The sequence below is a fragment of the Bos indicus genome, chromosome 13 (genome assembly GCF_029378745.1).
Source record: "Bos indicus isolate NIAB-ARS_2022 breed Sahiwal x Tharparkar chromosome 13, NIAB-ARS_B.indTharparkar_mat_pri_1.0, whole genome shotgun sequence".
In the NCBI taxonomy this organism is placed as follows: domain Eukaryota; kingdom Metazoa; phylum Chordata; class Mammalia; order Artiodactyla; family Bovidae; genus Bos; species Bos indicus.
Window position 1 is genome coordinate 65022753 of NC_091772.1, and position 26112 is coordinate 65048864.

Genomic DNA, 26112 nt, shown 5'->3' on the forward strand with positions numbered 1-26112 from the left:
TTAGCAATTGGAAACTTCGGAGAATAATGCCATGTTATTTAGCCCTTTTCACCTGGCATGAGTCTTTGGCAGTGGCAGTTAAGCATCATTCTCCGTGAAGGCAGCCACACCTGATAGCCTTGTTAGATCCTCGGTCTGCGTTGGAGTGAGGAAGGGATTCTGCTTCCAGGAAGTCTTTGTTTGGAAGCCTTCTCTTCTCTGGTGAGTTGACCTCAGCTCCACCCAGCTCCCCTTTTTTAAGGAGGTGTCAGAGCCACTTGCCTGTCAGGGGTTTGTACCCCTCTGCTCTGTGAGGCAGTCTCTTCAGAGGAAACTGAAAGTAGATTCACATTTACAACAAAATGAGGAATCATTCCTTCCTGTTGATCTGTGGTTCTTTAACTTGAGTGCACAGGCAGGCGTATCAGGTCCCTCTTCCTTAAAGTTATGCATATTCTTAGGTCCTGTGCCCCCCAGTTCAATTTCTTTGTTCAGTGCCTAAGTCTGCATTTTACCAGGAGATGCTATGGAAATGATCTTATTTCTCGAGTCTCTGGCTGAAGCAGTTACTATTTTTTTTTTCTTCTTGCTGTAACTGATCCTGCGTTTGAAATGTGGGAACTCTGGGACTATGAACAGCTTTGACTAGAGATAGAAAGACAATTTAGGCCCATACATGCAGGTGCTATCTTGGTTCTTGCTATCTGTTGGGGGGTAAGGGTGTTCCCTTTTAAAGTGACTTGGTAGATGATGGTAATTAGAACCACATATTGATCTCTTGGCTTCCCTGGTGGCTCAGCGTTAAAGAATCCGCCTGCCAATGCAGGAGATGTGGGTTCACTCCCTGGGTCAGGAAGAGCCCCTGGAGAAGGAAATGGCAACCCACTCCAGTATTCTTGCCTGGGAAATCCAATGGACAGAGGAGCCTGGCAGGCTACAGTTCATGGGATTGCAAAGAGTTGGACACAACTTAGTGGCTAAACAACAGCAACTGTTCCCTTGCTCTGTGATAGTCCCTTTGCTAAGCAGTTTCCATATCTGAGCTCATTTCTTCTTCATGTGAAGAAGCTCATTTCTTCTTCATTTTTTCTTTCTACACATGTAGAAAGATTGTTGCCGTCAACCCCATTCTCATTTTTCAGATGAGGAAGTCAGCTCACAGGAGAAACTGCTTGAGGTTGCAGAGCACATATGTAAATAGTAGCACGGAAGTCTGAATGGAGGTCTGTGGGGCTCCAAGGTTCCTGAAACTGCAGTGGCCACAGTATCAGCCTGCTTCTCTGGAGCAGGGTTTTCCTTAAACAGCAGGAGTTTCAGTTAGGGCCAGGTGCCCGTTGGGGGAGTGTGTGTGTGTGTGTGTAAATGTGTATGTGCACCTGAAACAGTAGGGTGGGAGTAGATGGTCTGTGCTTCCTGGAGCCCAGCGGTGTCTTGAGAGCCCTGATTGGTGGAGACAGGCTCTGTCCCAGTCCCTGCGTGGTGATCATAGGCAGTTCACTCTCTTGCTCTGAATTCAACTGAGCAGTTGTAAATGGAAGAAGAAATTGGAATAGACGAGCAATTTGGGAAATTGTTGGCTGCAGAACCTAAGCCCATTATGTAAAATTGCTAAGAGGAGAAGGCTTAGGGGGAGGTTTGCCTGCAGACACGAACCTGTCCCATCCCCCTGCCCACCTTTGAGGCACATCTGTGGGAACCTCAGGACTTTGAGAAACCATGTTTGAAAACTCCTTCCATGATATTATGGAATTCTATGACTCCTGAAGAATGAGTGGGATAGAAAAAGGGTCCTGAAGTCACAGTTATGGTAGATTTCAGGAGCAATGTAAATCTGTCCTTTCCAAAGTCACCTGTGTATCCCTCTTTCCTTGGTCCTGGAGAAGATGAGCTTGCTACCGGTCTCAAGTTTTGTTCTTATGTCCCTTCTGCTATTACTAACTTCTATAAGGTTGTCTGATATGCTGGATTCTTAACCTATAGAGAGCAAGGCCAGGAAGCTTGGTTTCATGTGGTAGACACCAGAACTTCTTAAGGGAGCCTGAGGCAGGTCGCTTTTGTGTCACTAATGTTCTCATTTTGAATCCTATCATTTACGTGTGTTTTGTTAGTGTTGTTTGTGGCCGTGGGAGAGATCGTTGCCAGCCGCCCTTTGGAGGATTCCATGGGAAGATGTTCTTTTAGTTACACACGAAACCGTTAAAGTCGACTTGAAGCCTCTCTCCAGGTCGAGGCCACTGTTGTCTGCGGGAAGTGTTTCCTCCGAGTTACTGAAGCCCAAGTTAGGCTGTGTGCATGATCAAGGGAGAAAGTTTCAAGGTGATCCCTTGTAGTTCTTTGAAAGTAAAAAGGGTCAGGGCTGGGATATTACTACCTAACAGCAGTGGTCCCCTAGGCCTTTGGCCATAGTTTGGGTCATTTCAGAGGGGCCAGTGGTGCTCTGGGTCTGAGGTTTGGAGTTGAGGCTGAGGGACTTGGGGAATAGGTATGTCGGGTTGGGAGAGAAGTCAGCAGACCGGCTTGGGTTCTGCCTCTGGCTCTGTTGTTCCTCTGAGGCCTCCATCTGAGCCTGCCGTCAGGAGTAAGCTTCAAACTTGACCTCAAGTAGCTGAAAATCTTGGACTTTTGCATAGCACTGTTTAAGTTGTCCTGGCTATTTGAAATGCCTGTAGAAATGGAGAGTTTCCATTTTGATGTAACTGCTGCTGAGCTTTGTTGATTAAGATCACTGAAAGTATAGTCTTGGATGCCCCTGAACCGCAGTCCTTAGACTTACCAGAGCTTTGCTTTGAAAAGGGCCTGTTTAGAGTCCCACAGCGTTGCTTCTTTGTTTGCCAACACCCTCAACAGAGGCGGGAAGACAGGAACCCAGGCCTTGTTGTTAAGTACGCATCAGTAATTGCTGACCTGTGTTAGATAAAATCCTTATCATAGCCTGTCATCTCATTGCTTGCTTTAACCAACCAACTATATATCCTTGTATCTATCTTGTTTGCTAGCCGCTTTCATGTGTTGACAATACTTGTGACAAATAATCGCTTTTGTAATTACCAGGAGTAAAATCAGTAGGTAATGACTAATTGTTTACGACAGTAGTTCTCAGACTTCAACGTGCACCAGAATCACCTGAAGTCCTTATTAAAACACACATTTCTGTTTCACGCTCCCAGAGTTGTTGTTCAGTATATCATGGGTAGGGCTGCCAACTTGCATTTCTGATAGGTTCACGGGGTTGTTGATGCTACAGGTCCGGGGAACCACACTTTGAGAAACACTGGAGTACAGTGAGTCAGGCGCTGTGTGAGAAACTGGTGTTAGATGTGGTCTCTATCCTTGGAGAGCCTGCCTTTGATTTGGCATCTGCCTTCTGTGTGAAGGCACCTGAGTGTGAGGCTCTGTAGACCAGGAACCAAATGAGTAAGAAGTTCAGAGGAGGGAGAAATCTCCAGGACCAGGGAAGTCAGGAAGGTTTTACAGGAATGTTGTGGTCTTTTGAGCTGAGCACTTAACATCGAGTGGCACATTCCAGGCAGGAGAACACTTTGATAAAGATGTGGAGGTGGAAATGTCCCAAGACAGTTTCAGTGGGTGGCAAGTAGCTAGTCGCTTTGAGTTGTTGGGTATTGTATGCTAGTAATTTGAAATAAGGTTTGGAAAATCACTGGGCTCATATTGCATTGGACTTTGAGACGCTGAAGAGGAAGGGTTTCAGTAGAGGTGGTAGCCATTCACAGGGCCCTGTTTAGGACTGGAGGGGAAGGGTGGGCGAGGTGGGGAGAGAGTGTAGAAGATGGAGGCAACCAGCCAGGTGACCTTAACTTCACTGTTGGCATTATTCTGCTCTCAGCCCTTTAGATTTATTTTTTCCCTTGCATGTTGAGTCGTAAATTAGTTCTGAAAACTAACCATGTTTACCAGTGGAAAACCATTACATGATTACCAGTGGTTCATTGGTAATCTTGACAAGATTAACTATGACTTTTTTTTTTTTTTGATAACTTCCTGGAACCAGCAAAGGAGAGACATGAGTGGGTTCTAAAATGCAAAAATTTGAGAATTTGGTTTGGGTGGAACTAATGAGAACTTTTGTAAGCTGAATGCCTTATTTGGACAGGATTATTTGGATAACCAGTTTCAAATTTTTAGCAGAGAGTGATTTTTGTTAGACTTAAAAAAAAAAAGAATAAAACTAACTGTAGCAGGCACTATTTAGTGCTTTAGCCTAGTCTCTGTTTTTAAACATAGTAACATGCAGGTAGTTCATATGGATTTTGAGATTATTATGACGTCTAAAAGCATATCTTTAGCAGATGGTCATATTTCTTTTAAAGTTTAAATATTACTATTTCTCAGCTCAGAAAATAAAGATTAAATAATAAGCAATAATTCACCAAGCAATAAGCCTGCATTTTCCTTACATCTCTTTTTTTTAAAAATGAAAGTATTGTTAATATAAAGTATTATATTGTTACAAGTGTACAATACAGTGATTCACAATTCTTAAAGGTTATACTCCACTTATAATTGTTATGAAGTATTGGCTATATTCCCTGTGTTGTATAGTATATCCTTGTATATTATCCATAATAATTTGTACTTCTTAATCCTCTACCCCTATCTTGCCCCTCCCTGTTTCCCTCTCCTCACTGGTAACCACTAGTTTGTTCTCTGTATCTATGAATCTGTTTCTTTTTTTGTTATATTCACTAACTTGTATTTTTTAGATTCCGCTTGTAAGTGAGATCATATAATATTCATCTTTATCTGTCTGATTTATTTCACTTAGCACAATACCCTCCTTCAGGTCCATCCATGTTGCTGCAAATGGCAAAATTTCATTTTTTTTTTGAATAGCCGAGTAGTGTTCCAGTGTGTATGTGTGTATCCATGTACACACGTATCCATCCATCATCTCTATCCGTCCATTTGTTGATGACACTTAGGTTGCTTCCATATCTTGGCAATTGTAAATAATGCTGCTGTGAACATTGGGGTGCATGTATCTTTTTGAATTAATGCTTTTGTTTTTGTTTAGGATGTATTTCAAAGAGTGGAATTGCTGGGTTATATGGTAGTTCTATTTTTAGGTTTTTGAGAAACCTCCATACTGTTTTCCACAGTGGCTGCACCAATTTACATTCCCACTAAGAATATAACACAGTATGTCTTTCCATCTGTGTCATCTTCAGTTTCTTACATCAGTGTCTTATAGTTTTCCAAGTACAGGTCCTTTAGCTCCTTACGTAGGTTTATTCCTGCTACTGCTGCTGCTAAGTCGCTTCAGTCGTGTCCAACTCTGTGCGACCCCAGAGACGGCAGCCCACCAGGTTCCCCCGTCCCTGGGAGTCTCCAGGCAAGAACACTGGAGTGGGTTGCCATTTCCTTCTCCAATGCAGGAAAATGAAAAGTGAAAGTGAAGTCGCTCAGTCGTGTCCGACTCTTTGTGACCCCATGGACTGCAGCCTACCAGGCTCCTCCGTGCATGGGGTTTTCCAGGCAAGAGTACTGGAGTGGGGTGCCGTCGCCTTCTCCAAGGTTTATTCCTAGGACTTGTTTTTTCTGAAGCAGCGATAAATGGGATTTCCCCTTAATTTGTCTTCCTGGTAGTTCATTGTAGGTGTTTGTTTACGTTCTTAATCGTTTTACTGGTGTTTGCTCTTGGTCTAAATTCAGTGCAGGTTTTAAAAAGTTTAGTGTAGCACCATAAAAATGAAGTTTTTTGATGGATTTTGATCTGTGTAGGTAAACAAATCTATAATGATAAAGAGAAAAAAGGCAAACATAGTACTATCTTGGACATAAGAAAGACCAATTGTGATTCTTAAACAACTTTTTAATTCCTGTAGGTTTATTATTGTGGTTGGAGCTCCTTTGTGTTTATGCTTTGAAAAGTTTTGTCGCTTTCATAAAACTACAAGTTAAAATCGTATCTTTTTGAATTTTAGGTACTTACACTGTGAAATTTTATGATGGAGTAGTTCAGACTGTCAAACATATTCATGTCAAAGCTTTTTCCAAAGATCAGGTGAGAAATGTGGTTTTATGCTTTTGTGGTATGCATAATGCTAATATTGTAGTTTTGTTTCTCAAAGATGCTATATTTGTTCATGATGGCAAACTCTTCCCTTCATCTGACATGATTTCTCCAGAAAGCAATATGCAAGTTTTCAGATACTACAAATGTTTCTCTCTCTCTGCCTTTTCCTTTTCATACAGTCTTCTTTTCTGAAGTGCCAATACTTAAGTACCATTACCTGTTAGGTCTTTTTTCCAAAATGCCTGGGGATTATTCTTTTCTCTCTCTCCTTGTGCCCTGCCCTCAGAGCTGTTTCCTCTCTTGGGGAACTTGCAGAGTGTTTGAGGAGATCTAGAGATGTTCTCCCCTCCTCATCTGCCTTTGCCTTTTAGCTCAGGACCATGGCCTGGTGGTGACGTGGATTTGTTAGTCACTTGTGCTGGATGTGCCTGGGTTGAAAAGTTTGTTTTCTGTTGTCCCTTTCACCATCCACGTCTAAGCACAGGTCCTGAGTTTTGACATTGTAAAGTGTTGCCTACTTTCCTCATGATTTTTTCCCCTTTTAGTTTGTTTTGCATTTATGTCTTAATGAAATAGCTGAGGGGAAAGATTCTGATCGTTACTATTATTTATCTCTGTGGGTGGTTGATGTGGCAGTATTTGGTAATGCTGGAACCTGTTGTCTTATGATTAAATACTTTTACTTGAATAAATTCTTCTGTACATATTTAGCATTTTCAAAGCATCATGATGCATGATATTGTTAAAGATAGCCTCAAAAGTGTTTTTTGCCTTTTGCTGGTTTTCCTTTTCAAAAAATTGATAAAATTATAAAGCTTTAGCCCTGAAGATGTTTTCTTTTTGATCTTTTGCTTTTCAGGCATCTCAGGAACTACACAGCACTGTATACATTATTTTGGCCTTAAATTTGGCAGTTTTTGTGTTAAGTTTGTGGAATGAGTTAATTTAGACAGAGGACTGAAAAGCTGCAAGATTGTGTCTAGAATCTCCCAAAGTGGAAGGACAGGGCTCCAAATAACATTCAGCTGCTGTCTCTGGGTGATAGTACTCACAGGGCCTTGACTTGGAGATGGGCACCTCACCCTGTGTGGATTGTGGGTCTTCAGTCCTCAGTTCCCAGTTGCCTCTGAGTATCTCTTGTCATCTCAGACCTGGCAGGTAGTCAAGCACAGGCCCATGGCTCCTGTTTGTTTTCCTTTCCCAAGAGGACATAGTCTTTTGGATAAATGACTTCTCAGCGAGGCCACTTACAAAGCAAAACTTCTTAAAAAATATTTGTCAATTTTTAAAGCTTTTTTTCATATAGTAATTGTTTCTTCTTTTTTTTTTTTAAATAGGCATTTACTGCTCAAAATGGTTTGATCATCTATATTTAAGGAACATTTATCTTTTTTTATACTTATAAAAATATATTTGCTGTAGAAAATTTAGAAAGCACAGAAAAGCACATTGAAAGTAAAAATTGTTTAATTCTGTCATCTAGATACAGTTGCTTGTAAGATTTTGATGTATAGCCTTCTGTATTTTTTAAAAAGATACTTATGTACATATGTATTTCTTTTCCCAATTTGAGTCATACGTTACTGTTCTATAACTTGCTCTTTTAACAAAATAATGTTTTCCCAAGTTCCTAAGTCCTGTATGGGAATATAGCTTTTAATGGCTATGTAGTGTTTATAATATGTATATAACCCAACTTTGTGTAACCAGTTTCCTAGTGGTCATTTAAAGATATTTGTAAGTCTGGGTACACAAGTCTAATTATTTCATTAACAAATTTCATTTCTAGGAATTCATTCTAGTTCAAAAGTAGAATTGTAAGTCTTTTGACCCAAATTGCCAACCCCTCTTCGTGGTGGTTGCGATTTGTATTTCTGCCAGCAGTTACTAAGGAGGGCTTTGTTCTCAAACCTGGCTGCTTTTAGACAATTTAGAGGACTTGAAAAATAAAATTTCCCTCCTAGGCTCTAACCACAAGGATTCTCCTTATTTATTATTTTTCCCCTTGGGACAAATTAAACTTTTACTCACTGCACATTGAGATACTCCTTCTTGCTCCTGGCAAAGCTCTGTGTGCCTAGTTTGTGCTCGGTGCTAGGGGTCCCATATGAACTTGATGTGGTGGCCTCTGCTCTTCTCTTGAGGTCTTGGAAGGAAGATACATACACAAATAAACTTAATTGTAGTTTTAGAAACTCCGGAGCTTTCAGAGCTGGCTTTATTATGAGACAGTAGACAGTGTACTGGGAAACGAGATTTTAAAAGAAAGTAATTTAGGAGGAAAGTAACCAAAAAGTAGTACTTCTTCCTGATGCACAAAAACTCAGTAGCTCAGGAACATAGTAGGTCTGAGCACAGCCTTTACCCAGTAGAGGAAGCAAAGACAGTCTGTTTCTGAGTTGGACAGTCTTTACAGCTTTCCTGTTCAGCCACCAGTTATCAGTTTATTGGGTTCTTCTCTACACAGGACGTCAGGTTCTGAAAGACCCTGGGTCAGTGTAGTCACGCTTGGGATGACAACAGACAGGGCACGAAGGCATTGTCTTAGAACATCGCTATCAAAAAGATTGCTTCCCAGAAGAGGTCCCTGGGGTAGTTGTCTGTCCCTTTAACTACTTTCCAGTGACTTGTTAATCATAAGGGAGATAGCATTGTCTCAGAAGGAATTCAACATGACTCTGTTATTTTCTTTAAACTTAGGACTGGTTCTCAAACCTCAGCATATGGATGGATATTTTCAGTGGTGCTTTCCATTATGTGACCTGAAATATATCCTCTTTTAATTTCTTTTATCTTCATAAGTTTACAAAGAACCACCTGATTTTATATTTGCAAGTAATCACAAAATGTGTTTCATCGCTATTTTGCTCATTTTAGAATATTGTGGGTAATGCTAGGCCTAAAGAAACAGAACACAAAAGTCTTCTATCATCTGATAAACGAGAAAAGTTTAAAGAACAGAGAAAACCCACAGCCATTGTGAAGAAAGACAAAGAGGACAAAGCCTTAAAGACAGAAAAGCGAGCCAAGCAGTCTGATAAAGAAGGAAAGTTAATCTGTGCTGAAAAGGGAAAAGCGTCAGAGAAGAGCCTTCCCAAGAACGAGAAGGAAGATAAGGAGAACATTTCAGAAAATGACAGAGAGTATTCTGGAGATGCTCAAGTGGATAAGAAACCTGAAAAAGACATTGTGAAGAGTCCACAGGAAAACTTGAGGGAGCCAAAAAGAAAGCGAGGCCGACCCCCTTCCATTGCTCCTACTGGTGAGTTTTCCAGGTGTGCACTGCAAGTGTTCTTTTTGTGGCTCTTTGTGGTTCTTTATAACTTTGTTATTTAACCCTTTGTTTCTGTGACTGACCTTGAGTCATCCTGTCACCTGAAAACAAGTCATGTCCGTGGAGCTGAATTTTATGGGAGGCATATATCCAGAGGAACATAAATTTGGGAAACATATTCTTGGCTGGGCTTCTGAGATGAAAGATAGCTCTTCACTAGATGCTTCAGCTTATATGATAAAACCTAGTAAGCTAAGGGCTTTTGCTTGTGCCATTTCAAATGATTCACTTCAAATTAGCTTACCTAGAACCTGGAATCCGAAAATAGTGTTTTCATGAGCGACATGAAAGGGGAAAAAAGAGAGGTAAGTAGGTGTGGGCATCTCTGGAGGAGGTGGGAACAAAGAACACTGGACCTGGGAAGGGAGGGTTACATTTGAAACTGAGCTCTCTGCAGAGTGATTATGGATTGGTAATTTTCAGTCTAAATGAAAAGCTGAGATGGGTAATTGGTAGAGTCAAGGTTAGAGGATTTAGGGAAGAGTACACAATTATTTTAAAAAGTTGAAATTTGGAATTCTAGACTAGCCAAGAAAGAAACAAATCCTGAATTTCTTCCTAAGCCAAACATTCCTTTGCTGGATTGAGTGGCGTGAAAAGCTCCCAGGATCTCTGTACGGAACACCGTCTGTGATTATGTGGCAGAGGCCTGCAGATATTCTTGGTTACGTGTACTTTACATAAAAACCGTGAACCCCTACCATTTTAAAGTGATACCTGTTTTTTTCCTTATAAGTCTGAATAGCTGCCAAAGATAGATGAAAAATATAAACTATGACATAAAATATATTTTCATCAAAACTGTAGAACTACAGTATGTATGGCTGAATCCCTTCTCTGTTCACCTCAAATATCACAGCGTTGTCAATCAGCTAAATTTATTGTTGTTGTTTAGTCTCTACGTTGTGTCTGACTCTTTTGTGACCCCATGGACTGTAGCCCACTGGGCTCCTCTGTCTGTGGGATTTCCTAGGCATGAATACTAGAGTGGGTTGCCATTTCCTTCTCCAGGGAATCTTCCCGACTCAGGAATTGAACCCGTGTCTTCTACATTGCAAGTGACTTCTTTACCACTGAGCCACCTGGGAAAGCCCTAGTTGACTGTACCAGAATACAAAATAAGAAGTTAAAAAAGCAACAAAAACCCAAAACAAAATATAAAAAACTGTGGAACTACAGCATCAACCCATTTGTTGTCCCCTTAATGATGCAGAATGCAAAGCCAGTCTTATCTGTCAATCCAGACAGCAACATCATATGTAATTTTTGTGGAAAAACTCTTATTTACTTCAAATAAATGTATTAGTGCTCATTCCCAGTAGGCAGCCTTCTTACATCTTAGTCCTAATTTTAAGGTATGAAATTGGACGATGGTTTGCTTTCTTCCCAGTTGAAATAAGGCGCTTCCCCTTTCAGTGGTTGTTTTCACTCTCAAAGAGCTCAGCATTGTACCTATGCCTAACTGGGGCCTGGACTTGCACTGTCCAGTATGGGAGCTGCTGGCCACTCGTGGTTACTGAGTGCTTGAAATGTGGCTATTCTGAATTGAGATGGGCCGTAACTCTGAAACACACACTGGAGGGAATTCCCTGGCTGCCCAGTGGTTAGGACTCCATGCTTTCACTGCCCAGAGTCTGGGTTCAGTCCCTTGTCTGGAAACTAAGATCCCACAAGCCACATGGCATTGCCAAATAAACAAAAAACAGAACCCACAAAACACACTCTGGATTTACTAAACCTCAGCAACAAAAAAAAAACCCACCCACAAATGTAGAATATCTCAGTAGTTTAAAAATATTGATTACATATTGAAATGATATTTTTGGGTGTATTGGGTTAAATAAAATATGAATTAAATATTCATATTTAAGTATATAAATGTTTTTATATTTTTTATATTTACAGAATATTTTATATAAATATAAATTTAAAATATATTCAATATAATTCATCTATTTAGTATAAATATGTAGCTATTTTATATATTTAACATAAATATAAAATATAAGTTTAAATTATTTTCACTTTTTTAACTTTTTCAAGTGACAACTGAAAATTTAAAATTATCTATGTGGCTTCCATTTGTGGCTCTCATATTTCTATTGGACAGCAGTGGTCTAACTTCACTGGCTTTCTCAGTAGGATTCCAAGAGAGAATTAAGCTCTAATGCCCAAGGCATCTGTGACCTGTAATGAATTGACTTCTGCCAATTGGTGGTGGTACTAGTTATAAACAACTCTTGGGAGAATTAAGAAAATAACCTTTGTTCTGTTTTCAAATGAGGAACCCCTGTTGAGAAGGTCTAGACATTTTAAACCTCTGGGCAGTGTACCGTGTTACGATGTGGGATGTAAATAAGCAGGCCTTTTTGTGTAAGTGGGAGGAGGGCACTTATTCAAGGAAAGGTAGACAGTGTGAACAGGCAGAAATCTGATGTGTCCTCACCATAGTTTAGGGAAGAGAGTGAGTATGTGGGACTTGAGTGTTCTGAAACAGATTCCCCTTTGGTTACTCTTACAGTGGGTTGTACTCTCTGGAAAGTGTGGACTGGGATACTTGCATTCCAGTCTGCAGACTGCTTCTCTGAAGCCACCTTACTTCACTCTGATTAAAAATGGGGCATTCAGTTTATTGCTTGTATTAAGTGTAGGATGTTACACCAGATAGGATCAAATTTAATAGAGAACTGGGGTTTTCCAAGCTTACTGTTAACACTTGCCTGAGCTGTTCCTCTCCAGTTAGAATCTCTGGAGCAGGATTTGGGAATACTAATTATTAACAACCTTCCCAGATGATTCTTACTGTAAAAATAATTCAGTGTTGGGAAACATTGAGTTTCTGTGTGGTTAGCCCCGGTTTGTATATGGTATCAATGTGAAGGCTTGCCAGTATTTCATATACTTCAAATCCTCTTTAAAAATTGCTTGAAATAAGTCAGTTGACATGGTGGAGGCTTGAGCTCGCTAGATTATTACAGACCTTACTGGAACCAGATCTGAGCTATTTAGGGAGGGTTGTTTGTATTTAATGTGGAATGTGTGTGATCTCTAAGTTCCCACCCTTGGAACGAAGTAATGTTGGCACATTGAGAAGCTTGAACACACAAAGAACCAAAGAGACCAGCATTCTCATCAGGTTTGCCTCCTCAAAGCTCAGCCCTCTGTCCTTTGTACATTTGACATGGCAGATCTGAAGCTTCTGGTCTTAGATGAGTCTTCTCTCTCCCCCTCCTTCTTCCCCTCCCATTTCCTTCCCTCTTCCCTCTCTTCCTTCCCCTGGCTGCTGCTTTCTGTCATTTCAACCTTCATCAGACCCCCTAGCCCTACCTTTCCCTCAAGCTTTCCAATTTCTTTTGTTTTTTTCTTCTGCCTGCCTTTTGGATTCTTATCTTTCCTGATGGGAGAGAACTTCTTGTTAGGTTTAAAAAATAAAAAGTGAGTACCGTCTAAGGGTTTAGCTTCTGCACTGCTAAAATTATGTCAGTGCTGGATTTGCCAGTGTTAAGCAGCCTTGTCTGGAACATTGGCTATCAAATAGCATGGTCTCCTGAGATTTTTCTGGAATTGTTTTTAAGAGGTTGTAAATGTTGACATTCTCTTTGGTCCCTCAAAACTAGGACCATTGCCAAGCTGACCAGTTCAGCAAGTAGAGGCTGAAAATAATAATCAAGCTTTAGTCCCAGGGTACAACATTTTAAGGATTAGCCTGCATGGTGGATTTCCTGAGTATTGAATAAGCCAAATTTTGATGAGAAGATTTGATGGTTATAAAAATGACTTTACTGTTGCCTTTGTATACCCTCATATTTTAAAGGAGTCATATTAGGATATTTAAGGAGTGGGTTTTAGGAGATCAGTATATGACTAGAGCTGGGTCGTAGGAAAGATCACAAAGATTCAGAGGTCAGTCTGCAGGATGTCAGCATTTCCTATAAGGAAGTAATCTCTCACCCATTTCACTTTTTACTCCTTTTGGCTTAAGTAAGAATGCCCTTTGAGTGTTTATTTATCATGCAATGATTTGTGTGTGTGTGTGTGTATATGTATACACACACACACACACATATATGTTTTATTTGTATACAGCATGAGAATTGGTCAATAAAAAACTACATATCTTTTTTTGTGTGTGTGTGTGGTTTTATAATCATTATAGCTGTGGATTCAAACTCTCAAACTTTGCAACCAATAACATTGGAATTGAGAAGACGGAAAATATCAAAAGGAAATGAAGTCCCGTTAAAACGTCCTCGGCTTGACAAAAATTCATGTGAGTCTTCCGTTTGTGTATGTGTGGCTGGAACTTGACAACCGTTGGGTTAGCTCCCCTGTGTCCGTGTTGTCACCTGGGCCTTATAGACTCTAATGCTTGTTGATCACAGGGGCTAGTGTGAATGGGGTGTGTTTGGATCAGAGGATTTTGCTAGAGGGAAAATAAATCCCAAAGCACAAGCTATGTTAATGTTGAGTTCAGTAATGCCATTTCCATACCCATCTGATTTGGATTCCACTGGAAATTTAATGGCTTAGGAAGTGATGGATTTCCTGTGACGAGTGAAACTTTAAATATATATTTATTGATCTTACTCTAGCACAGGGAGCTATATTCAATATTTTAAAATAACCTAGTGTAGTGGAAGAGTCTGAAAAAGAGCATATGTATGTGCATGAACCTATATATTCATGCACACCTGAAACTATCACAACATTGTAAATCAACTATACTTCCATTTTAAAAAATGCTATTTATTGATTTTTTAAAAATATCCTATTGGTTCCAGAAAGGACTTATGATGGCTCTAAGGCTCTGTAAACCTTATTGCCTTGGGGTGTTGTTAATACGTACATTTTTATGTTGGAAAGCCCCCAAATAGCACTTGTCAAGATTGGGATGTGACCTTGCCCACATATTTTCATATCACAAATCCTTAAATTAGGAAAATTATGTCCTGGCAGAAAGACTGTGCCTTTATTTAAAACTATAAGCCAGGATAAGGTATTTCCTTTCATCATTGATGCCAGAAGTCTGTTTAAGCCCTTATCAAGGCAGCCAGTCCAGAAATCTGTGTGTGCTAATTCACTTCAGTAGTGTCCGACTCTTTGTGACTCCATGGACTATAGCCCGCCAGTCTCCTCTGTCCATGGGATTCTCCAGGCAAGAATACTAGAGTGGGTTGCCATTTCCTCCTCCAGGGGATCTTCCCAACCTAGGTATCAAACCTGCGTCTCTTATGTCTCCTGCATTGGTAGGTGAGTTCTTTACCACTAACATCACGTGGGAAGCCCCAGAAATTTATAGTAGCAGAGTTATTTCTTCTGGTCTCTTGACTACAACTCTCTTAATGGTTTGTAGCCCAGGAAAAGTCAAAAAACTACTCGGAAAACACTGACAAAGACTTATCAAGGAGACGGTCTTCCAGGCTGTCCACTAATGGGACCCATGAAATTCTAGATCCTGACTTGGTTGTATCAGATTTGGTTGATACGGTTAATACTGATCCTTTGCAAAACACTTCATCCAATACCAAGGAATCAGAAGAAGGTGAGTAGAGTCTGTTCTAGAATGGTCTTGCCAACCTGCTGCCTGTCTTGGTGCTGCTGCTGCTAAGTCATGTCAGTTGTGTCCGACTCTGTGTGACTCCATAGATGGCAGCCCACCAGGCTCCTCTGTCCCTGGGATTCTCCAGGCAAGAACACTGGAGTGGGTTGCCATTTCCTTCTCCAATGGATGAAAGTGAAAAGTGAAAGTGAAGTCGCTCGGTCGTGTCCAACTCTTAGCAACCTCATGGACTGTAGCCTACCAGGCTCCTCCATCCATGGGATTTCCCAGGCAAGAGTACTGGAATGGGGTGCCATTGCCTTCTCCAGTGAGAACCTGTCTAAATCAGTCATTGTGTACTGCCTTACACAAGTTTTAGATTGTCTTGAAATCAAGATATTGATTTGGCTGCAGTATTTCTCATATTATTTTTCACTGAGGATTCACAGACAAACTTTTCTGTGCATTTCTGATTGATTTTGCTTATGTATGTGAATGTTGGGTTGGAGGTATAGTGCTAAAGAGCCTTGTTCTTCTGTCTTTCTGATGCCATCTTACTCTAGTGCGTCTGCCTTTTTGTTAATATTTCCAGTAGATCCTCCCTTCACTTTAGCTTCTTATTAGCCTTTTTCTTTGATATGCTTACAACCCTATGTGTGCTGGAACTTGTGAATGTATTCTGTGAAATGAATGGCTTCCTCTAAAAAGACCCTGACTTTATTAGTCTTTTGTGGGACTTTTGGTTCTCAGACTAAATACGTGTATATGTTCCCCAATCTTTCTCTTTTTCTTCTAGGTCAGTTGAAATCTCCTTTGGAAGCTGGCCAGGTCTCATCCACAATAACTTGCCACTCCATTGGGGATGGATTGGGGCCTGCAGGCTTGGAGTTGAACTGCAAGTCAATGGGAGAAAACACTATGAAAACAGAACCGGCTTCTCCCCTTGCTGAATTACAAGAGATTTCTACTGTGGCAGGTTCATATTTAGAGTTAACATAATCTGCTTATAAAATATACTTCTGCTTCTGCTTTGATTGTGAACTAAAATGAACTTTCCTAATTTTTTTTTCACCCTTTATTAATAACAGTTTCTTATTTTGATGCTATATACTTAAAAATGCTACATGCTTGTCTGATATTGCTAATTTGTACTTCCTCTCTTTTCTTGATTTACTGAGGATTTATCAGTTTTGTAAATGATTTCAAAGAACTAACCTTTTGCTTTAGTTTTCTCTATTAAAAAAAAATGTCATTGATTTCTGTTTTGATCTTGTTTTCTTTCTTTAAATGTTTCTAAAAATATAGGTCATTGATTTTAGATACTTTTTTCTAATATGAGCATTTAAAGTTATAAAATATTCTAAGCACTGCTTTAGCTGCATCCTACAAATTTTGATATGTTGTATATTCATTTTCATTCAGTTCAGAATATCTATGATTTATTTGTTGACTGTGTGTTACTTAGAAATATGTTTCATTTCCAAGTGTTAGATTTTTTTATAGATACCTTGTTGTTACTGATTTCTGATATAATGCCTTGATGGTCAAAGAACATACTCTGTCGGATTTCAGTCTTTATTTGTTTTTATTTTTGGCCATGCCACGGGGGCATGGGAGCTTTTAGTTCCCCTGCCGAGGATCACACCCACACGGTCTGCAGTGAAAGCGTGGAGTCTTCACCCCTGGACTGCCAGGGAATTACCCCAGCGTTTATACATTTGCTCTGCTGCTTTTTCTGGTCCAGCATATGATCTGTCTTGATGGATATTCTGTATGCTTCTGAAAAAATTGTGTGTTCTGCCATGTTGTAAATCTGTCAGTTAGGTCAGGGTGGTTGATGGTGTTTTTCTGATACGTTGCCACTGGTTTAGTTTTGTTTTTTTCCATGTGTGTATCTGTTTCTACCATCTACTAAGAGATGGGTGATTATGGATTTATCTTTTTCTCTCTTTAATTCTTGATCCATGTATTTGGAAGTTAGTTTTTATTTGCATGCATATTTTTAATTGCTATGTCCTCCTAATGAATTGCCCCGCTTTGTGTTCTGTTTTGGCGGTAAGGCTTGTGGAATGTTCCCTGACCAGGAATTGAACCCGGGCCCCAGCAGTGAAAGCCCCATGAATTCCTAACCATGAATTGCCCTCTTTGTAATGTGAAATATCACTGTTTCTTTGGTGGTAGTCTTTTTCTTGACTGTCACACTATGATGTGCTTAAATTTGTTTTAGTTTTGTATTTAACCTGCTTGAGACTCACTGAGCTTGAATATGAAAATTGACTTAATTCTTATGTCCTTTTTCTGATATTAGAACAGGTACTCCACCTTTCTTTTGCTTTCTATATACATGATCTATCTATTTCCGTCTCTTTTCTTTCAGTATAACTATGCCTTTAAGTTCAAACTGTCTTTTATAGATAGTTGGGTTTGGATTTTAACTGCATTGTTTAGTTACATTAAATGAAATTACCGATACGATTGCATTGAGGTCTGCCATTTTGCTTTTTCTTCTGTTTGATCCTGTGTTTTGTTCTTTTCCTTCTTCCCTGTTTTTTCAGGTTAATTGAATTTTTAAAATCCAATTTTAATTCATCTATTAGCTTTAAGCTATACTTCTTAGCATTTGTTTCAGAGGTTACTCTAGGTATTACAATGTATATATGTACTTTTCACAGTTTACTTATAGTTAATATTGAACCATCTTATATAAAATGTTGTGTAATCCACTAACACCCCCTTTTTATGCTCTAGTTATCACATGAATTGAATCTACGTATGCTATAAAGTTGACAGTATAGTATTATAATTTTTGCCCATATATTTTAAAGAAGATTAAAACAGAGATAATGATTTACATATGTATTTACCATATCCAGTATTCTTCATATCTTTTGTTTTTTAACTTATTTATTTTTAACTGGAGGATAATTGCTTTACAATATTGTGTTGGTTTCTGCCATGTATCAACATGAATCAGCCATAGGTATATGCATGTCCCCTCCCTCTTGAACCTCCCTTCTTTATTTCTTCTTGAAGATTTCTTTTTATGTTAAATTTTCCTTTCGTGTTTTTTGTTTTTTTTCTGTAGGCCAGGTTTCCTGGTGACACATTCTCTTGGTTTCTGTTTATTTGAACATGACTTTATTTAACTTTCATTCATTTTTTTTTTTAACTTTCATTCTTAAAGGATATTTTCACTGGATATAGAATTGTGGGTTTACAGTTTTTCTTTCTTTAAATACTTTAAAGTATCACTTCTTTATACTAACTTGAAAGATGTTATTCATGGTCTTCTATTGTTTCTGAAAGGAAATTAGTGATCATTCATACTGTTGTTTTCCCTGACTGTAATGTGTTGTTTTCTTTCTGGCTGCTTTCAAGGTTTTCTTTTTTATCTTTGGTTTTTAGCAGTTGGCTATGACGTGTTAAGATTTGTTTTAGTGTTATATATAACTTGCTTGAAATTTACTGAGCCTGAATATGAAAACTGATTTATTTCATCAAATTTATGTGAGACTTTTAGAAACTACCCCACAGGTCACTGGAACTCTGGATTTTTATGTTTTTGTTCAGCTTTCCCCCTTCATTTTCAGACTGAAAAATTTTCAATATATTTTCAAATGCTTTTCTCAACTCCACTCTGCTTTTAAGCCCATCCAGTGAATTCTTTTATTTCTAGTACTTTTTAGTTCTATAATATTCCTTTTATTCCCCTAGATTCTCTGCTGAGATTTTCAGTCTGTTTACTCATCATGAGCATAGTTTTAATAGCTTTTAAAAAATACCTATCTAACAACATCTAGATTATTCTGAAGTTAATCGTCATTGACTGACTTCACTCTAGGTGACACTTTCCCATTTCTTTATATCTCTAATGTATTGGATTATAGCCTTTGCATTGTTAGTGATAGGTTGTAGTTTGGATTATGTTATGCTCCTCTGAAGAATAATGATTTCTTTGTTTTAAAGGGAAATTTATTTGAACTCAAAACTCCAGTTTCTTGATGTAGACCTTTTTTTTTTAATTAATAAAAATCTTTATTGAATTTGTTGCAGTATGCTTCTGTTTTATGTTTTCTTTTCTCCTGCAACGGGCAGAATCTGAAACCTCTGTTCAGTCTTTGAGCTTCAGTTGGTCTTCTTGGAATTTTATAGGTTCGGAGATCAGTCAGCGATCAGACAGAATTTAAATGTATCAAATGAGGCCACCCTTTTGTGGCTGGCTTCTTTCTACGATTTTACTCCTCACTTTCTAGCTGTTGTCATTGCAGTGAACTTTGTCTTCTATTTCTTCAGCCAATAAGACTCAAGGGTTTTAGCTATGCAGTGCTTCTTACTGGAGCCCATCTTTACATGAAAAGTTTATTTCAAATGTCTAACTCGTGTTTCTGTCTCTCCTTGTTGCTCTTCAGTGCCTTTAGATATTTTTTTCTTTTATATTTTTTCCCTAGAGTTTATAATGGTTGTAATCAAAAGGGTTGTTTCCATGGGAGGTCTTCTACCATTACTGACGGAGAAAACTCTACCTTATGTTAATAGACACACAGTATAGGTAGTTGCACGTATCCATGACTACACAGAAAGATAAGTCCCATGATTGCGTGTTGTATTAATAGCTATTTGGATGTTATTGGTAATGCGAAAAAAAATCATAATTTCATAATGTTATATTTCTGATAAATGGTTCCTTTTGATGGATATTTAGGTTATTACTGAGTAATAGCAAAGTAATAACCTAAATACTAAATACTACAAAAGCAATACTATATTACATTAATATAGTAATCCTTGAACGCTAGTGAAGAGTCATGTAGGATACGTTTTTATAAGTATGATTGCTAGATTCAACAGAATGCGTGTTTTAAATTCCGATGACAAATCATCCTTCATAAAAAGACCATTCTGCTTTATATTATGATCAAGAGTGTGGTATAGTACAGAGTGTGGTACGCGTTTTCCCTACATTCTTCCTATCTGTGGATACTACTCACCTTTTTAAATTTTCTTTAATGTAGGTTAACATTGGAAGTTGTATTTTTTAAAATGAGATTGAACAGTTTTTCATGTTTCATTGAATATTTTAGTCTATTTTTTGTGAATTGTCTTTAGTCTTTGTCCACTTCCTGTAGGGTTATTTGTTTTTATTATTGATTTGCCAAGTTGCCTTTGTGTATTATTGATATGGACCCTTTGTCTTTTATATATATTGTACTGTATTTTCTCTTGGTCTGTCCCTTGTCTTTTACTTTGAATCATTGTATTTCTTAATAATGAAATTAAAAAACAATTCTACATTCTTTTTTCCTTGGTACTTAAAAAATATAGTTATGATCATATTCATTAGAGAATCGTTGCCTTACAATGTTGTGTTGGTTTCTGCCATACATCAACATGAATCAGCTCTAGGTATACATATGTCTCCTCCCTCTTAAATCTCCCTCTCACCCCGAACCCCATTCTAAGATTCTTGATCAACGTTCATCTTTTTAAAAAATTTATTTATCCATTTTGACTGTGCTGGGTTTTCATTGCTGCACATGGACTTTCTCTAGTTTGGGCGAGCAGAGTTGCTGTGCGCGGCTTCTCATTGTGGTGGCTTCTCTTGCTGCAGAGCACAGGCACTAAGGCGCTTGGGCGTCAGTAGTCACAGCTCACAGTCTTAGTTGCCCTGCGGCATGTGGGATCGTCCTGGACCAGGGACTGAACCCATGTGCCCTGCATTGGCTGGCAGATTCTTTACCACTGGACCACCAGTGAAGTCCCCAACGTTCATCTTTAAAAAGTTGTTTATTTTATAAAATTTGACTTAACAATGATTGAAAGAGGTAAAGTAGTGGATGAGGGAATTAGTGTGAGTAAATTCTGGTGTTTCTTAAATATCCGTGAAGCCCGAAGGGGGCTTGTAGGATATCCCTCTTCTGGACTATGCTATATTGTGAACTATGGCAGCCTAAGAGAGGAAGACATGGCCTTGTTGGAGAATTTAGCCAGAAACAAGTTATGGAATCAAATGTCTTGAGGGTCTATTGATGATATGGTCTGGGACCTGGGATGTGTTCCTTTGGTAAACCTGGGTGGTCTGTAACCTTCTTCCTTCATGTGTGTGGAGAAGATAGGCTGTGGAGTTCCCAAAGCAGAGCTTCTTGGGTGTGTATGAGCCCAGAGGTAGAATGAAGACACTTGTGGAGATTTTTGGGTTGAGCATGGTTCCCTGGAGAAGGATGTGCAGACATGCTTTTAGTGAGAGACTCAGGGAAATAGTAGAGATTAAATGAAACTGTCTTCCTGCAGTTAGGGCATGCATGGTGAGAAGACACTGCACACGTGGATGTGGAAGCTCTGGTCATATATCTTTTTTGCTCAGATTGATTAGAGTGTCCTGTTGCCGTGGGTAGCAGACGCTGTGCTAATAAGTGTCAGTGATGGAAGATCAATGCCTGCCTGAAGACCACCTTAATCTGGGAGGTATGATGTTTAAGCTGAATCTTGACAGATGTATAGCACTACCCCATGAGTAACACAGGGGACTAGGTATTCCAGTAGAGGGGACTGTATGCATAGAGGTGTAGCACGTCTCTTACTAGGCTCTTTCAAATGGAGAAAAGGTAGTCAGTTGAATATTTAGCGATTCTGTATTTTGACACTGTGTACTTGTGACTTTATTTAATATAGTGAAGTCGCTCAGTCGTGTCCAACTCTTTGTGACCCCATGGGCAGTAGCCTGCACCAGGCTCCTCCATCCATGGGATTTTCTAGGCAGGAGTACTGGAGTGGGTTGCCATTTCCTTCTCCAGGGAATATTCCTGACCCAGGGATCAAACCCAGGTCTCCTGGATTGTAGACAGACGCTTCACCATCTGAGCCACCAGGGAAGTCCTATGCTTATTTAATATAAGCTGTCATGAAATCTATACATTTACATACTCATTTGTGTTATACGAAATGTAAATCTAATTTATATATTTAATAATAAATGTAAGATTTGAAATTCTTTGCCTTTATTCCACAAAGGCATTACTTTCAAATTTTTCAAACATTAAGAGTAATTTAAATTTGGAGGAATTCCTTGGTGGTCCAGTGGTTACGACCTGGACTGTGTTCAATTGACCTGGCCCTGGTTCAATCCCTGTTCCGGGAACTAAGATCCTGCAAGGCACTCAGTGCGGCAAAAAACAAACAAAAAAGAGTAATTTAAATTATAAATAGAAAATTTTACAATGTTAAAATGAATGACATTTAAATAGTTTTGTCTTTATAAGACTTTTATACCATGATGACTGTATGTCTACGGAATTTATACTTTTATGTGGATAATTTCAATTTAGGTTGGAGGGGCAGGTTTTTGTTGTTGTTAATCAGATTGTATGTAGTTGGCATAAATGCAGTGGCAGAGCAGTTCTTTGAAAATAGTAAACTGAAAGTATTCAAGTGTCACTTCTGGCTCATTCCTTTGGTCTTCTGTTCCGCTGGTGCAGAGTGTTGTGCTTCAGCCTTGTGGGCTTGTGGATACCAAGGATCTTCTCCTTTCTTGCTGAGCCTCTTCTCAATGGCAGGGCTTCTCTCCTCAGCCGACTTTCTCTCCTTTGGGAGGGATTATTAGATTTGATGTGCAAATTTGGTAGAAATTTAATCTCAGAGTGTAGAAGTCTCTTTTGGCATGGAGAACTCTCTATCACAGCCACGTCCCTTAGCTCAGCAGACTAAGCTCTTCATTATGTTGTCTTAAGGGTGTTGTTAATGTTAGACATCATTTGAGATTGGCAATGAATTGTTCTTCACCACTAGGAAATATGCTGTGCAGAGGAGATGAGTGAGGAGATGAGGTTAGAGGCTAAATCCCAGTGCTTGTTTTAAAGTTTGCACACACATGCAGTTTCTGTCTCATGTCAGTTAATTTAGCCGCATCTCAGGTTTGTGGCGAAGATGGAAATAAGGTAAAGTGAGGGTGGGACAGGGAAGTCTTGGAAAAGATGGTGGGAAGATTTCATGTTTTTTTGTTTCTTGAGGTTGCATGGAGGATTTTTTAGGGAATAATTTTGAAACCATGGCAACTAACTGAAGTACTTGCCTGTTTGCAAGAGAGTGTGTAGTAGGGTTAGTGGTGTGATTACCTGGAGCTTGAGCTAGGAAGAGTAAATGCAGCATGGATACCATTACTTTTTTCTTTTGGAATAAGCTCTAAGCTATTTGCTTTTATGGCTTAAATGTCAAGAGGGGAATGCAGTTGAAATTGTTCTACTTGAGTAGGAATTTATTCAGAAATTAGAATATATGCCCTGAGAAGTTAGGTTATTCTCTAAACCTCAGCCCAGCCTATTTGGTCATTCACAGATAACCAGGGCTGTTTGAAAATGGACTGTAGTCCATTCATTAATTTTGCATGCATGCTCAGTTGCAAAGTCATGTCCAACTCTTTGGGACCCTATGTATGGTAGCCTGCCAGGCTCCTCTATCCGTGGGATTTCCCAGGCAAGTATACTGGAGTGGGTTGCCATTTCCTTTTCCAGAAGCTCTTCCTGACCCAGGGATTGAACCCGAGTCTCCTGCTTTGACAGACGGATTCTTTACCACTGAACCACCAGGGAAACCCATTCATTCATTTTAGTCAATAAATATTTAACAAGTGCCTACTAAGTGCCAGACTCTATTCTAAGCTGTGTCATTTGTGAATATTCTAAATGAACCATAAACAAGAGAGAAAACTAAATAGAAGTGCAGGCTTATTCACCTAATTTTTTCTTATTTTTTTTTTAAACTGAGTACCTGTTAGAAATCGGACATTGCCACATGGTCTGGTGTTCCACTGATATGTTGTCAGTTATAAAATGAATGGGAAGTTACTTGTCACTGAACTATTACAAGTTTACAGATGATTTACTTGCAAATTAACCAGGGTAGTTTCAGAGTAATGCCTACAGTAGTTTTTGTAAATGATTTATTTTTAAATTAACCTGGTCTGGTTTAATGTAGCGCTTATAATTGTTAGATTTCAGGCCACTGTGTTCTCTGTTTTCTTGAGTAAGAGAGTCATAGACTTAGAGTCATTGTAGTTGGGGAAGTTGGGAGTGTCTGTGATCTGTCATCAGGCATATCCCGGTGGAACACTGGCTGAGAATTGATTGTTCTTTTGGGGTTAGAGAAATGAATGAGACATCTGGTCATTGCCCCTGTAGGTCTTTCTGTCCTGAGGCATGAATGAGATTGTATTACAAGAGAGAAAGTAAGGTGGTGTCATGAGAAATACTTAAAACTTTAAGAAGAGAAGACTGGCAGTGATAATGTGTACCTGTCACATGGAAGTTGAACTCAGGATTCTCTTCTTTGAGTCCTGTTGCCTGAGAACGAATACTATATGCCTGGGAGTGAATACTATACATCTTACTGGATGCCAGGGAGCTCTGCTGGCTATCAGTGGGGCGCTGTTGGTCTTAGGGTACATTAAGTGCTCTTTGGACCCGACATCTGGAGACAGGTGATGTTTAGGTTAATAGTTTGAGGGTAGGGGTGGAAGAATATGGAACTTGACAGGGCTTTGAAGGATGAGTAGCAGTTAGGCATTTGGAGATAAAGACAACAGCATCAATAGTATAATCTCAGGGTCTTTTCTGAGACGATTAGGTGTGCTTTCTGACTTAGTTGAAGGCTTCCTGAAGTGGGTTAAGGCTGAGCAGGTAAGTTGGTACCAAACAGTTGATTTGATTTGACTTGCTTTCTTGTTTGTGAATCTATTGAAATGCTTCATTTGCAGGATAGAGCTGTCAGTTCACTTGGATCTCTCTGTTGGTAAGGTTGCATTCCTCCTGCTTAGCTGTTCTGTGGCCTTAAGGTATTTTAAAGTTTTTTTTTTTTTTCTATGAATTGTTTGACAGTATTTACCCTTGAATATTTTGATGTATATTTCCTTAAAAAAAAAAAAAGAGGGCCTTCTCTTATGTTACCACAATTATCAAAATCTGGACGTTATTCAAACTCCACTAGGGATTTCACTGGTACTTTTTACCTCATTAATGGAGGTAATCTTGTCTTTATTCAGCATATTCTTTCTTGGTAATTTGCTTTTTTATGTTCATAAAGTTGAAAAGAAATCTAGAAAAGTACAAGAACAATAAAAATAACATGCATGTTTCCCACACCTGAACTGTTGGTTTTGGTCATGAGTGAGGGCCTCGGGGTCTTACTCTGGCCCGGCTGCCTGCTGACGCTCCAGCTTCATCTTTCCTTAGTTCCTCTCCTTCCTGCTGCCTCTGTCCAGCCACAGTCCTTGCTGTCCTCCAAGCAAATATGGTCATCATTTTTGAGTCATAAGGAGACAGCAGTGAAAGGTTTTATTTAGTGTTGATGTTAAAATTTACATTTAATTTTTCACAGTGAGAACACTAAGGAATACTAATTTTGTAAGTACAACTTCTTGATGAGTTTTCACAACTACTCTGGCATAAAGACAGTTAAGGAGCCCTATTTAAAGATTATTATTAATATATAAAGAGTCATTTTGCTGTTTGTTTCCCTCATATAAATTTCAAAACCAAATATACTAGGAAAAATTAAAACTAAGTAAAAGGAAAAAAAGTGAAAAGCCCTCCGTTACTCTTCCCCCTCTTGAAAGAACCATGGAACAGTTTGGTATATGCTTTTCCATTCTTCAGCACATGGTTCTCTGCATATATAAACACATGTACCCATAAACTTTTTAAAAACAGAGTGGTAGAATCATATTCTTGTATTAGTCAATGGCTTATCATTTTTATACAGTATTTTTCCATGTCAGTTCATAGCTGTTTCAATATTACATATAATTTATTTCTTTGGATGATTTTCCATAATTTATTTAACTTCCCACTGTGAAAGACATCTAAGTTCTTGCTAATTTTTTACTGTTAATTCTCCCTGTTTTGTAGAAGAAACTAGTACTTGGCAAGAAGGGGTAACTCAGCCAGAGTTAGAATACCACATTTCCCAATGGCTGGGTCATTCCAACTCCTGTCTTCTGACTGAGTACTAAATGCCATCTGGTGAGATGCTGGGTGCTGTATAAGTCACGTGAAGTGAACACACATCCTGCCTTCAGAGAGGTTGCACAGTGTGTAACACGGAGCTCGCACTGCCCTCGAGGGCAAGTGTCAAAACAGTGTGTAGACTCAAAAGCAGCTTAGTAGGCCAGCTTTGAAGAGCACTGTGTGTGGCCCAAGTGATGTCACCACTCCAGACAGGGTGGTGCCTTTGAAAGTC

The 26112-nt window shown here is 39.1% G+C and overlaps 1 protein-coding gene across 3 annotated transcripts in view; it reads left to right on the plus strand.

The window, feature by feature from the left end:
• PHF20 (PHD finger protein 20) overlaps positions 1–26112 on the plus strand; it is a 127781-nt gene that overhangs the window by 47046 nt on the left and 54623 nt on the right. For all 3 annotated transcript variants that reach the window (XM_070801583.1, XM_070801584.1, XM_019972344.2), the window contains 5 exons: positions 5922–6001; positions 8891–9275; positions 13504–13617; positions 14701–14889; positions 15683–15862. In XM_070801583.1, the coding sequence (XP_070657684.1) occupies positions 5922–6001; positions 8891–9275; positions 13504–13617; positions 14701–14889; positions 15683–15862 (948 nt within the window). The remainder of the gene's footprint in view (positions 1–5921; positions 6002–8890; positions 9276–13503; positions 13618–14700; positions 14890–15682; positions 15863–26112) is intronic.